Raw genomic sequence first — 14,199 nt, 5'->3', positions numbered from 1 at the left:
GTGTAAGCGGCAAGTTCGCTCATCAAAGGTATTTGCGAACGCAGATCAGCAAAACAACTTTTAGAGAGCGTCATCCGGTACGCAACGACACGACCACAAAAGAAAAATTGTTCGACATGAAAAAGAAAGCAGAAGAAAAAAACCCTAAACTACTGAATACGTGTATACGTCAAGTATGACTCTTTTGCGGATGCAAGTAGGTTCAAGTTCTCATCGATCTTGGGGGGAACTGGATCGGTTCCGTTCCGACGATGCGTCCTTGAGTCAGTTTGCCGACAAACGGTTGCACTTGGTAATGCAAACTGTACACTGCCGTCGAGTTTCTGTTGGGAGCTCCGCAGACTCTCAGTTAGCTGTTCTCTGCGAAACCAACGATTCGGAAAAAAAGCAGAGAGGATGGGACAAGTGCTTACTCGAATGATCGATCGGGAGTTTTGAATTCATACTTTTGGCGCGCTTCCTGCAGGTTCAGCCGTGCGTGGGTGCGAGCGGGAACGATTCGATCCCACAATACGACTGAATTTTGAGCCTGATAAGTCCCAAGGTCTCGTCAGATCGACTTGGAAGAAGTAGAGGAGAGGAGAGAGTCTTTTCGTTACATAGTTGGGAGTCGAGTAGTCTGCCACGAGCGAGACGAAGACTTGTTTCGTGTTCCAATGGAACAAGTTGCGCAAGTCAGTCTTGAGGTCAAACTTGACGAACGCATAGTCACGCTCGAGGGGGCTGCCTCGCGCACGACCGCGTACGACGTTGAGCGAATGGATCCGCAGGGTTGAATCGGTCGGGTCGAGTCGATTCGGGATCAGGAACGTCGTACATGACACGAGCGCGAGGAGGGTCAGGAGAACGGTCGTTGCCAATGCGCTGTCGAGAGAGAGAGAGAGAGAGAGACTGGTCAGCGAGACCCGAGAACCCGATCCCAGCTGCTGACGAGATGGACCGCACCCAGCATTCGAGATCCGAGTGTAGGTAGAATGCATCGTTATCCCCGGTTGCGACAACAGGCCTGTCCGGGTGCGAGACACGATGAGATTGACCTGGGAAAGAGACATCTCTTGCGCGCGAGTCTCGTCTCTCGTACCCAGGCCATTCAAAGACAGTCGCAAGATGCACCCAAGTGTTCGAGTGCTAGTCAAGCCGGTCCCCATCTCGTCGATCCCGCGACACTCGCTGCGGCTGCCGGTGCCATCTGCTCGCCAGGCCCAAGTCAACCTCTCGACCGAGTCGCCCACCATCTCGAAGCTGTTGTCGAACCTGACCAACAAGGCGAACGCACGACCAGCTGCAGGAGCGCACGAGCTGCCACTTGACGGGAGAGGATTGTCGAATGGAATCCCGACCAACTTGCGGGTCGAGCAGTACACGCGCAAGACGGACCAGTTTGAACGCGTTGGCAAGCGACACCGCGATCTCGTAAGCATCTTGGAACAACTGTCGAATCGCCGCGCCCTGTACTGACTCGAGATTTCCGTCTCCAGCTGAGGCGCTTGATGCGAGAGGCATAGCCGCATCTCGTTCGATTATCCTTTTGCCTAGTGTCTTGCTTGACTTTTACCTTGTCGCGTTCTCCTCTTTTGCATTGTACCTTTATCGCAACCCTGATGATAAAGTCGAGAGCGAGAAAAGTGCCGCTCCACTCGCGAACGACTCTTTGCGCGCCTCCACTCTTCCCTTGACCAGTCCGCATACATGGCTCGGGTCCCTGGAGCTGGCGTCGGGATTCCTACGACCCGATCTTTACCAGACCTGTATCGACTGCCTCTCGAAGGAGACGATGATGATGTCGACTGTTTCGACCCACCCGAGACACCGCCTCCTCCAACCGGACTACCTCTGCCCGTCCCAGATCTCGTTTCACCCTCGCTTCGTCGCCCTGCACCTCTTGTGCGCGACGCGACAGGATCTACAGGTTCGACTGGATCGTTCCGACCCCTCTCGGATCCTCTTCAGGATCTCAACCGTCATCACCATCACCACAGCAGGTCGAGTAGTTCGAGCAGTTCAATTTCGACGTTGGGTTCGATTCATTCAGCTCCTGAACTCTTGACGACTCCTTCCGTATCGACTGCTTCGACTTTGGAACCACCACTTCGATACCTGGCAACTTCGATCCCGAGTTTGGTCCCATTGCGCAACGATCCGATTCCACCTCCAGACGACGATGATGATTGTGATCATGTTCGGGACGAACACGACCGGAGAGCTATGCATCGCAAGAACCGGGAATCGATCGCAGTCATGGAGGAACACTCGGCTCGTTACCGTCAATCGCACTCAGACGAACAGGACGACCAGATTACCTCTCATGACATCATGTCGAGTCCAGATGCTCAACAACTCGAGCTTGATGAGGAAGAGGAGGACCGAGTTGAACCGAGTCACGAACGAGAGCACGCACACACTCGGCAACCTCATCTCGTCAAGCGCAAACGGAGGCGGAAACGAGAGTTTCCAAGCACCTTGTGGGAGTACTTGAAACAAGAGGTGAACAAAATCCCCCCTTTTTAGATCGGCCGTACTTGAAGAATTGACCGAGCTAATCTCGTGTCTCGTCATGACGGTTCAGGTCATGACGGTACAAATCGATGGCGAACAAGGTATCAGGTCGGAGCGAGTGACAAACTTTCTGACCGTGCCTCGACAACTCGAGAAAGTACGAGAGAGAGAGAGCTCACCTCCTATTTCTCCCTGTTCTGTTCTCCGTAAACGAAAGACTGATTCCCTTGTGCTTAGATCATCTGTTTCGGAGTCATCGTCTGTTTCGATTCGTTCCTGTACACCTTTACCATCTTGCCCCTTCGAGCCTTGTCGGCCCTCTCGATAGGTCTCTCGCGCTTGGTCTGCCGCTCTTCTTCGACCACGTTCGGGTTGAGTCACAAGTGTGACTTGATCCGGATGATCGTCGTCATTGCAACTGTCGTCGGCCTGCACCAGATCACCGATGCGAGCAAGATGTACCACGGAGTGCGAGGTCAAGAAACGATCAAACTCTACGTCTTGTTCAACGTGCTCGAAGTCAGTAACACTCTTTCACTTTCGCACAACTTTAAAACACTCTCGGAGTCCGTGCTCGAGCTGACGCTGGTGATCTGTTGGCGCGGACTAGATTGCAGACAGGTTGTGCTGTTCGTTTGGTCAAGATCTTTCCGACTCGCTCTTCTCGTCCTCGACCCTCTCACGAACCAAGACAACCGAACCCTTGTCCTTTTCAAGAATCCTGAAACCCTGGTTCCTCTTGATCTTGTACACCGGTTACGTCATGAGTCACGCGCTCGTCTTGTTCTACCAACTCGTGACGCTCAACGTTGCCGTCAACTCGTACAACAATGCGCTCTTGACGTTGTTACTCAGCAACCAATTTGTCGAGATCAAAGGGAGCGTGTTCAAAAAGTTTGAAAAGGAAAACTTGTTCCAAATGACCTGTGCCGGTAATCACTTGTTTTCACCCCCATCATCAAACCCATGGAGCGTACTGACATCTGTACCAAATTTTCGCTGGATATTTAGATATCGTTGAAAGGTTTCAACTGGCCTTGATGCTCTTGATCATCTCGGTTCGCAACCTGATCGAACTGTCTTCTTCATCTCCCTCCTCCCCAACGTCTCTCACGACCTCGACTGCTTCTGCTCCTTCTTCTTCTTCTCTTCTCTCAGTCACAACAGCTTCCATCACAATGATGATCCCAACTCTCAAACTCGTTTTCAACACGTTCAAACCGGGGTTGACCGTCTTGATCAGTGAATGTTTCGTCGATTGGTTGAAACACAGTTTCATCACGAAATTCAATCACATTCGACCCGAGATTTATGCAAGGTTCATGGATGTCTTGTCGAAAGATCTAGTTCAAACCTCTACTCCGACATCTTCCTCCTTCTCGGTAAGCTCTCTCTCTCTTCCTGTTTTTTTTTTCTTCCCCTACGGACAGCCATCCAGGGATCTGGAAACTAAAGCGGCTTTCTCCAAAAAAAAAAAACAGGAACCCATTTCGGTGGTTGATCAATCTCATCAAGTCTCGAAACGATTGGGGTTCGCGAGTTTACCCTTGTCATGTTTGATCATCACGGTTGCACTTCAAACTCTCGAGATTGTTTGGGGAGAGTACGAATCTGGGTTCGATGAATGTCTCTGGCCTCGAAGCGTTCCAACAACAACAACAACCCCTTTATCGTCGTTGACTTCATCGATGCTGTCGAGGGATCGACAAGCACAACAAGGGTGGCTCGAGAATGGGTTTGATATTGTAAGGGTTTGGATTCGACATCTCCTGTCAGGAGGACGAATCTATGGACAAGACTGGTGGAGATGGTTCACCATCACTTGCGTCGTTCTTTCCATTTGGATCTCGTGAGTACTTTTTTTTCCTTGTCCCTCTCTGCAAGGTCACGACACCCTTGCTCATCTCTACCCCCAACTCACGTCGCGCGGGCGATGCAATGTTTTTTCCAGGTTGATCACGCTCAAGTTGTTGATCGGGATCAATTTGAGAACGTTCGCAACTGCAAGATGGAACGGTCTCGAACGCAAAGATCGTGAACTCGAAGATACCAGAAATGGTAGGAACCGGAAACCGATTGGCATCACCCCTCAAGAAACCGTAAGTCTAGGTTTTTCCCTCGGATGTCGAAGCTCTTTTCAGCTCGAGTTGACTAGTTTTCCATCAATTCGCCGGGCTCTAGGTTGAGATGGAACAGACTCAGAAATTGCTGAGAGACAAACAGTATGATGAACCTGCTCGTCGAACTTTAGGTGCTGCAGGTGCCGGCGAACAGCTGGGGTTGGAAGATCTCGGTCGATACGACATGGTCAAGAGTCGATTGTATTGAACAAAGATGCACGGTTCCTTGCCTATGTGAGAGAGAGAGAGAGGGGGAGAGCAAAATGGAATGGGAGGGATGGAAAATGGGGGAGCGCGTCAAAAAAAAAGGCAAGGGAAAAAAGCGCAAAAAGAAACGCTCAATGACAGGGTTGAACTGTCGACCTCTCGATAGGGCTGTTGTCTTAACAGTCGAACGCTCTAACCAACTGAGCTAATCGAGCGTGTTTTGCTTGATGTCCAATGCGTTTAGAATAGCGTATATAACTCATCAAACTGCTTTCGCAAAACCTTTCTCTAGATCTTTTCAGCCTACTCACCCTCCTCCTGCGGCTGGTCAAAGCTATCTCGACCGAGTCTCATGCTCGAGATCCGCAAGGCTCGGCATAGTGCCCGCTAATCGGCAGAAGAGTGCCGGGACATAGTGCACCAAGCAAGTTCTGCACTACGGATCTACCCATTCTCCCTCTACAGTGTACCGAATTCCCCGACAAGAAGGGTATGTGGATAGACTTTGGCGGCACCTCGCCAGATGAACCTTCACATCTGACCATGTAAGGCGATGGGAGGGATACGAAGGGATAGATCGATGGATCGGAGTGGAATGTTCGTCATCTCACGAGCTTTACAACTCGGCCACCCGAACGACATCAATGAGGAACAGTGCTACTCTTCCTCAATCCACGCACGCGAGCTCCTGTAGGTATGTACAACGCATTCCTAAATTTTCATCGGTCGCGAGCCTTGTTGCGTCCGAGCTTGGAAATAGTGCGATATTTCGGAACCCAAGTAACCTCAGGCGATCGTCAAGTCAAAGCAAAGGGACGATAGCTATAAATTGTTCCGGACCAGCCTCAAACATCTGGACCCGTCCCTAGCACTAGAGGGGCGTTCACGAAAGCCGTTCTGCCCCAGCTCAGCGTTTCCGGCGCTCAATTCCACGACTTGACCTCCACGCGGAGGTCTGATCATAGTCACGTCTGCTCGAAACGCATACTTAGCGAGAGCAAGCAGCCAGTTACGGACGCCATATTTTCTCGTAACTATGTCCGCTTTGAGCTCTGGTAGGGCAACCACAGGGACCAATTTAGAAGGAGTTTCGCGCCAAAAGACAACAATTGAGTACGGCTCTACAGTAACAGACTACGAAAGAAACAGGGAGATCGACAAGACCAGAAACAACACAGCATTTGTCGAATCAGAAATCACGCAGTTTCGCATATTGCGTCGGCGCGAATTTACTCTTGAGCCACTTGATGATCCACAAGGGAGCTGCCGAGATCCCGACGATGAGAGACACTTTCCAAATGAACGGAGGCGACAGGACAAAGTTGAGGTCTGCGAGGTTCGAGCAGATTGACAAGGTTTAGTCGCAAAGACTTCGGATTCAAGAAAGAATGTCCCAAAGATTCGACGTACCAAAGTACTCTGGCAAGAACGCGATCGAAATGACGTAAAGAGCGAGCGTAAAGACTTCGCTGACAACCATGAGCATGTGCCAAGTCGTGATCTCGACCGCAACCATGATGAGCTCGTTAAGGACGAGAGCGGTGAACGAGATCGAGACGATGTTGAGGAATTCGGACTCGAACAGCACAAGGGACGCAAGCATGATCGCTCCACCTGGATAAAGTTGATAGGGCAAACAGGGGTCAGCGCGCCTGTTTCTCGTCGAGAGAGGCGGACGGAAAGGCTCACCCTGGTAGAGCGAGATCATGAGCCAGGTGAAGAATGTTTTGTACGACAGACTGCGTCCCTGATGTGAAAGGTCGAATAAGCCTCGGCGCGGATATCGTTCGATGACAACGGCCAGAACGTACCTTGGTGAGTTCTTTGTAGAGTTCAGGGTACAACAGAGCAACATCCTCGTTGACATCGCGGTCAAGTACGAGCGAGAAGACTGGCAACATGGTGTAGGCAGTCGCGTATCCGACCATGAGCCAGCCTTGATAAATTGCGATTGGAGAGCTGTACAAAATCATCAAGAGTTGTCAGCAGCTGTCACACCCGAGCGTCATGCTTGATCATGCAGAAGCTTACAAATAGAACACGGCAGAGAAAACCGCTGCACAATGAAAGTTGGGCCGAGGTTAGCTAGTCCGAATTCTACCTTTCGTGAGGTGAACGGCAACGGGCTTGCCTTGAATGACGCTGATGATGAGACCACGATGAATGACGAACTGGGCGAGTTTGGCACTGCGCTTGTACGAGTTGCGTCCATGCCAGACGAGGAGCTTGGTCAAGTAGCTGAACTGGTTGATCGAAAAGTCTGCCGCGAGAGATGCTTGACGACCTTCTTTGCCGACAATCCCGACACCTGGAAACAAGAACGGTCAGTTCAGCATGAGAATTCGAGGCTAGGGTGGCAAAGACAGAAAACCAATGTACCGACGTCGGCGGCTTGGATCATCGAGACATCGTTACCTCCGTCCCCGATACAGCACACGCGCTTCTGGGTGTGCTCTCGGATTAGCCGGGCGACGTCCGCTTTTTGAGTCGGCGAGCAACGGCATGCAACAACGGCAGAGAGCTTGGTTGACAATTCGATAAAGTCTTGCCGGAAGTGTTCGATACAGAGCTGTCACAAGTCTCTTTGTCAGATCATCCACTCGGCTGCGAGGAGGTAGATAAGACCGGAAAAGCTCACTTGAAGAGACTCTCCATCGATAACGAGGCAGCAATCGAGTTTTGTCGAGAGAAAGTCGAGCTCGTCACGCGCCGCTGCCGGTGATTTGACTGAAAAGTCTCGTAGTATCAGCAGAGTGCGAGAGGGATGACAAAAGAGAGAGAGTGTGACAGAGTCGAAACTTACGCTTGGCAATCTGGTGCACATATTGCCCACGACTGACGAGTTTTGTCGAGATCGCAATGCAGGTGGCCGTTTCGATCTTGTCACCGGTGAGCATCCAGATCTTGATTCCAGCGTTCCGCAGGAGCTCGATCGTCATTTTGACATCGTCTTGCAACTTGTCCTCGACTCCGGTCACGCCGAGCAACTCGAGGTCTTTCTCGAGGTATTCGGCAATGACCCTCGCACTCGCAGCGTTCCTGTCTCCGAGTGACACTCGAGCGTCTCGGTACGCTTCCTCGAACGCGTGCCAAGTCTCCTCACTGAGGCGTTTGCGAGCCATGACGAGAGTTCGAAGTCCTTCTCGTGCCATGTTGCCACACTCTTCCTCGAGCCAATCGTTGTACACGACAATCTTGGCCATGACGACGTCGGCACCTTTCTGGTAGAACGTGATCTCGCCTGTCTGTTGATCTCGGATGACGATCCCCATGCGTTTCGATTCGGAAGTGAACGGGAATACCTCGAGGATGTCGAACGAGTACGTTTGACCGGCTGTCGTGCGCAGAGACATTGACGTGCGGTCCCGCGCAGAGAGCGTCAAGCCGACCGATTCCGTGAAGCGCACAATTGCAACCTCATCGGGGGACGAAGCTTGGTACGTGATTGAGCCGTCGACCTCGTCAACTACCGGAGTGACCTATATCATGAAATGTCCAAGAAGCTGTATCATCAGTTCCGTGCTGCAAGAGTGATGCTGCGAAAGAGGTCTGCAACTTGCATTGTGGCAAAGGCCGAGCGCGAGGACGATATCCTTCACTCGGGAACTCATATCTCGTCGACCTCGCGAAGAAGCAATCGCGACTCCCGTAGTGAGCGTTCCTACATTAAAAGCGCAATGAGCTCAAGACTGCAATGATGATTCGGAGAGGTCTGTGAAGCGCACCATTCGAAGGTTTCTCGCCTAGCGCGGTCGCGAGTTGATGCGCGACTTCGTCCATCGAGTCGACTCCATACGACATGGTTCCAAGGTGTAGCTTTTTCATTTCCATTTCTGGAAGAAAATTCATGAAAGCTTAATCATCAAAAGCTATTCGCGCAAGTGCAAAAGGGAGAGGACGGACCATTCTGTGTGAGCGTTCCCGTCTTGTCGCTCAAGAGGTATTCGATCCTGCCGAGTTCTTCAGGAAGAGTGCTCGTTCGTACAATCGTTTCCGGAATTTCGGGATCGTTCATGATCTGGTTCGCGTAGACCGTCTTACCCATGTCGAGATTGACTCGCAATCTGTGATTGTATCCGGTAAGCATTTCTCTTGAAACCTTGCCGAGAAGAATAATCAAAAAAGAGAGAAACTGGGTGGAAAGCTTACGAGATGGGAATGATCGAGGAAAAGAGAATCAAGAATCGGAACACGTAGACCCACCAGTGACCTCGGAATCCGTTCAGGGCAACAAGGATGACCGAAAGTGCGAATGTGACGGCACACAAGATCTGATTTTGCGACTCAAACGTAAGCTTTTCTCTGCGTGTTTCAGAGAGACAGATTGGAGGGAACTCACCTTGGCCAAACGATTGATCTCGAGATCGAGCAAACCGGTTTTCGTTCCAGGTTGACTCGTGTTCATGACTGCTCGAGTTTCTCTGCCAGTGTACACGACGACTCCGACTGCATTTCCTGCAGCGAGGACCGTGTTGGCCCACAACATGTTTTCCGCTGTGAGGGGTTCGACTGGATGAGCGACGACAAGATCCACTTCTTCTTCTTCTTCTTCTCGTCCGACTGCCGGAAGACTCTTGAGAGTCATGGTACCGACAAAAGTGTGAATATCTTTTGTTGGAGGATCGGCATAAACTTCTCCTTCGACTTGCAACAGTTGTCCATCGTTCGCAAGGGACTGAGTGCGTTCTACCGCGACTCTCAATTTCCAATCCGTCTCTCCATCGAGTTGATCGGTTCGGACGAAACAGGTCCCCGATGGATCCGAAGTTCTCAAAAGGAGGATATCGGCTGGAACTCGATCGTTCTTCTCGAGGTGTACGAGGTCTCCAACTTTGAGGTTTGATGAAGGTGTAGGTTTGAGTGGAGCTGAAAGAGTCGCAGGATTCGAAGAGACATGGTGAGAGTGTGGGGCGGCGAGTGATGAACTATTGCTGCTGCTGTTGTTGGTGCTGATTGAGGCAGCACGCGAGAGATCGAGCAAACTGTACAGGGTCGAGTTTGCCGACTTGTCACGCAGGTACCGCTTGTAATCGTCGAACGCTTCCTTGCCGATCGTAACTGCGAGCACGAACGCGAGCGGGACTACGTAGGTTGCCAAGAAACCTGTACCAGTCATACCCCGATGTACAAGGGTCAGAGAAGGATCGTCGACCTAACACGAGGACACAACGTTGATAGCGACAGACGTACCAATTCGGAGCGCAGGAATGAACTGGGACAGGGCAACGAGCAGGAAGTACAGGTTGTAAAAGAACTTGAACTGCTCGTACAGGACGAGGGGAAGGAACGTGATCACGTTGTATTTCTGATTCTTGACAATGTTGGCCGGATGGGGAGACTTGTTGCGTTTCGAGACGGGTTCGTTGAGCGTGATTGTTCGAGGATGGATCGACGGAGCGGCCGTGAGTGAAAACATTCGCGAGAGGCTCTTGCGTTTGCGTTTGACGAGCCTGTCTAGATTTTGACCGTCATCTCTCGATTCCTGAAATCCCGCATCACGTTTCCCTCATCAGCGTTAATCGAAAACGAGAAAAGCCCGAGAGGGGATCCGACTCACGCGTTCGCGATGACCTCCAAGTAGACCGGCATGTTCCTCTTCGTCCTCGTCGAGTGCTTGACCCGTCCATCCTTGATCAAATTCTCCATCACTCTCGCCTGTACCTCCGAGACCTACTGGCATCCTCTCTTGACGATCGCGTCGTTGTTCTCGATGCTGTGTTCTTCGAAGCTTGTTCGAACCCCCATGACTACTCCTGCCACTCTGACTCGGGACTGGAGATGCAGAAGAAGAATGTAGAGTTCCCACTCCCAACAGATCGACTTCACTACCGTCTTCAAGATCGTCCCGATCGGTCGTTCCCGTCGTGACGCTACTACTTTCGTACCGGTTCGTCGTCGTAGTTCGACCAATCTGTTGCGATGACGATCCAACAGAGCGACCCTTCAAGTTCCCGCCTCGATCTTCGTTTCGTAACCTAGTCGTACTTCTGAATTGACTGAGAGGGTTGCTCTGTTTGCGTTCCCGTTGAACGAACCCACTCGCGGACAACGCATTCGTCGAGTTGTTATCCGTCATGATCTCGTCGTGTGAGGGGTTCGACCCGAGTCGAGTGGCAGGCGAGGACAATCTCAAGAGTGGAACGTCTACTGGACTTGAAGGGGAAGGAGGGTTCGAAGGGGATGCTGGCACGATTGGAGATGTCGTCGTTGATGATGAGGAGATAGAGAGAGGTGGTCGCGTTGTGCGTCCTTCGGGTCGATCAGGCGTAGCAGGCATGAGGTGGAGGGGCGTACAAAACGTTGATCACCCTGGCCCCGGGGATAGACACGACAAGACCCGGTTGAGAAAGTCGGGAGGCGGTGTCAATCAAACACGCGCGCGCGATCTCTATTCATCATTACTCTCGCTCTCTCTCTCTCTCTCGCAAAGTGTATTCATGATCATGTTGCATCAATCCTGTTCTCTTGTATTAGTCCGAGAGCTATACAGTCAAACTGTTTACTTAGTCGAGTTGGTATACCGGCTTGACCTTGAACATCTTGGTGTCGGCTTGAGCTTCGTATCCTTCCGAACCGTAAGGGCTCTCGACCTTGAACATCTTGGTCTGTAAAAACCACTTTCGCTGTTCAGCAACAACTCCTGAACCTCAAGAGGAGAATCGAGTCTCTTACCTTGATGGGGATTTCGAATCCTTTGAGTCCTTCGGATCGAATCACCGTTTCAACCGCTTGTTTCGGTGCAAATTCCGGCAATCCCTGAACCTGGGACGACGACGACGAGGCAGTAGCAGCAGCCTTTTTAGCCTTGGCTGCAGCATCCTTGTCTTTCGATCCTCCCGTAACCGCTTTCGTCTTGGGTGCCGATTGTTGTTGTTGCGGTACTTGGTACTTGAGGGCAATCGTGGAAGCTTTGCCATCGGGGATGAAAATCAATTCGACTGCGTTCGAGGGTTGACTCGGGTCGTACGCAACGTCGACAATGTAGAACCCTTTGCGTTCGAATTGGAGAATGTCTCCTTTCTTGACTTGTCGAAGGTTGAGATCGGCCACCGCGTCGACCGAGTATTCCGTCTTGGGGTTCAACACGCTCTCGACCGAATCGTCCTCTTCGAGTTTCTTCTTCGTGATGAGGTAATCGTAATCGAGCAATTTGACTTGGGTCAACTCGTCCGATGAACCTCCAACCGAAGGGGGAGACAACCACGTGACCTTTTTCTTGGTCTTTTTGAAATCTCCCGACAAGTTGAGTTCCATCTCGAGGGATTCGATTTGTCCCGTCGAACTCGACTTGTTGATCTTGCGAACAAACGCGTTACCCCAATCCATCAAAGTGAGCTGAGCACGAGAGCAAAGACGCTGGTCAGTTTTTCTGTACTTCTTCCTAACAACGGAATTGGCTCACCTCTTCATCCTGAGCGAACGAGGCAGCATCACTCTGTTCGACATAGATGGTTTCTCCATAGTACGTCTTCTTGGTTCCGACCTGTTCGTTCTTCTTGTGTTTCGGCACCTCCTTGATTTCGACTCGACCTTCAGGTTTGCCTTGTCCCCCAACAATCTCGACTCGTACCAAGTTTTGTTTCTCGAGTGCGACATGACGAGGAGCGACGGGATCGATCACCTTTTTGTTCAAGTTCCAAATGACGTCCCATTCGAGGTTCAAGAACGCTTGAGAAGGACCTTGCAACAACATGAACTGAGTGATCGCTTCAATCGTCATGCCTCGACGACGAATACCTCGAACGGTAGGGAATCGAGGGTCGTCCCACCCCTTGACGTGGTTCTCTTCGACAAACCATTTCAGTTTGCGTTTCGACAACAACGTGTACACGAACGCGAGTCGACCAAAGTCCCACACTTCGACTCGTCTCAACCCGAGGGCATCGAGCATCCATTGGTACTGAGGGTTGCGATCTCGGTACTCGTTCGTACGCAACGCGTGTGTGACACCTTCGATCGAATCGACGATCGGGCAACAGAAATCGTACGTCGGGTAAATCTTGTACTTGGTCCCGGTACGGTGGTGAGGCAATTCGTTGACTCGGTAGATGACGGGATCACGCATCGCCTTGTTCGGGTCCGAGTACGAGATCTTGGCACGAATGCACCACCGTTTGCCTTCGGTTGAAGCGGTGGCCATCTCGGCGAATCGAGCGAGCGAGTCTTCGACCGAAGCTTCTCGTCGAGCCGAAGGGACTCCGTTCATGCGTTGATCCCTCATCTATCAAGTTCATCAGCTTTGCGGGTCAGGTGGAGAGAGAGAGAGAGAGAGAAAGAGAGAGACTGACGACTTCTTGCTCGGTATCGTCGGCGTAGGCCTTGCCCTTTTTGATCATCTCGACACAGTACTGTTGCAACTGGTCAAAGTAGTCTGAAGTGTACGAGCTCGAATCGGCGACAACTCCGAGCAGCGCGAGATCCTCGACGATCGATTGCTCAAACTCGGCCTTTTTTCAACAGCTAGTCAGCATGGTAATGATTTGGGGATAACGCAGAAAAGGATTTGTTACCTTTTCCTTGGAAGGGTTGGTGTCGTCGAATCGGATCAAGAACTTGCCCTCGTACATCTTGGCAAAGTACTGGTTCAACACGGCAGCCTTGGCGTGTCCAATGTGGAGGTAACCCGAAGGCTCGGGAGGGAGCCGGGTGACAACCTGACCTCGGATCGCTCCGGGGAGTCCAAGTTCGAACGTCGAGTTGGCTTTCGAGTCGTCAGCTTCTTTCTTGGCCTCTTTGGGTTTCTCTTCCTTGAGTTTGGCCATCGCGGGGACTTGGACGAGCGCTTTCGCGAACGGGGCGAGTTGGGCCAAGTGTTGGTACCACCGTTGAGTGTGGGGAGCCTTGGGGAGGAGTCCGAGGGCGATCACGTTGTTCTTGAGGGCCGAGAAGAGGGCAAAGTCGGCGACGGAAGGCTCGGTGCGACCGTGTCCGACGAGGAACGTGCGAAGGGTCAACCGTTGCTCGAGGGCGACGAGGAGGGCGGTCGCGGTCGGGAACGCAGGGGGAAACGGCGGGATCGAGGTGAGGAGGGCGGTGATCTCGGCTGATTCGGAAGCGTCCTTGCCATAGAGTCCCTCGGTTGAGAAGTGGTCGGCGATGCGCTGGTAGCACTCGACGAGGCCGTACGTCGTCTTGCCGTCGAGCTCGACCGAGCAGTTGTCTCCCTTGGGAGCGTCGGGAGGGAGCGAGTGAACATAGTTGAGCGAGATCTGCGGCAGCGAGTACGCGAGCGCGGCGAGTCCGACCGGCTGCGGTGACTGCTTGGCAATCAGGTTGAGCGTGAGAGCAGACATGGTCGAGCGACCCGTTCGATCTCGAGGGTGGGCGAGTGACAGAGTGCAGAGAAACAAGTCGCGAAAGATCAACTTGATCTCTC

General features: G+C 52.0%; 4 protein-coding genes across 4 annotated transcripts; 1 reads left to right on the top strand and 3 right to left on the bottom strand.

Moving 5' to 3' along the window:
- Positions 1 to 202: 202 nt before the first annotated feature.
- On the bottom strand, positions 203 to 980 carry SPC3 (signal peptidase complex subunit SPC3; the record flags this gene model as incomplete). Its single annotated transcript, XM_076677644.1, has 4 exons — positions 203 to 323; positions 414 to 529; positions 600 to 864; positions 946 to 980. 4 exons carry the CDS (start codon positions 978 to 980, stop codon positions 203 to 205), a joined length of 537 nt encoding a protein of 178 aa, XP_076535342.1.
- A 127-nt stretch (positions 981 to 1,107) lies between these two features.
- Positions 1,108 to 4,824, top strand: EMP65 (Emp65p; the record flags this gene model as incomplete). Its single annotated transcript, XM_076677643.1, has 9 exons — positions 1,108 to 1,413; positions 1,681 to 2,484; positions 2,567 to 2,653; positions 2,734 to 3,015; positions 3,107 to 3,428; positions 3,508 to 3,878; positions 3,978 to 4,345; positions 4,448 to 4,595; positions 4,678 to 4,824. 9 exons carry the CDS (start codon positions 1,108 to 1,110, stop codon positions 4,822 to 4,824), a joined length of 2,835 nt encoding a protein of 944 aa, XP_076535341.1.
- A 1,188-nt stretch (positions 4,825 to 6,012) lies between these two features.
- Positions 6,013 to 11,100, bottom strand: NEO1 (aminophospholipid-translocating P4-type ATPase NEO1; the record flags this gene model as incomplete). The annotated part of the gene is made up of 16 exons (XM_076677642.1): positions 6,013 to 6,152; positions 6,234 to 6,437; positions 6,513 to 6,570; positions 6,635 to 6,782; positions 6,855 to 6,879; positions 6,955 to 7,131; positions 7,203 to 7,392; positions 7,462 to 7,550; positions 7,627 to 8,302; positions 8,384 to 8,484; positions 8,549 to 8,656; positions 8,727 to 8,887; positions 8,973 to 9,094; positions 9,163 to 9,926; positions 10,014 to 10,305; positions 10,381 to 11,100. The coding sequence occupies 16 exons, from the start codon at positions 11,098 to 11,100 to the stop codon at positions 6,013 to 6,015; spliced, it is 3,975 nt and encodes a 1,324-aa protein (XP_076535340.1).
- A 226-nt stretch (positions 11,101 to 11,326) lies between these two features.
- On the bottom strand, positions 11,327 to 14,116 carry GUS1 (glutamate--tRNA ligase GUS1; the record flags this gene model as incomplete). The annotated part of the gene is made up of 5 exons (XM_076677641.1): positions 11,327 to 11,428; positions 11,496 to 12,158; positions 12,226 to 13,044; positions 13,112 to 13,270; positions 13,334 to 14,116. 5 exons carry the CDS (start codon positions 14,114 to 14,116, stop codon positions 11,327 to 11,329), a joined length of 2,526 nt encoding a protein of 841 aa, XP_076535339.1.
- Positions 14,117 to 14,199: the final 83 nt, after the last annotated feature.

Source organism: Sporobolomyces koalae (genome assembly GCF_050403365.1).
Source record: "Sporobolomyces koalae JCM15063 DNA, S_koalae_JCM15063T_v1_ctg9, whole genome shotgun sequence".
NCBI classification, from domain to species: domain Eukaryota; kingdom Fungi; phylum Basidiomycota; class Microbotryomycetes; order Sporidiobolales; family Sporidiobolaceae; genus Sporobolomyces; species Sporobolomyces koalae.
This window is presented reverse-complemented; position numbering and strand designations above follow the sequence as displayed.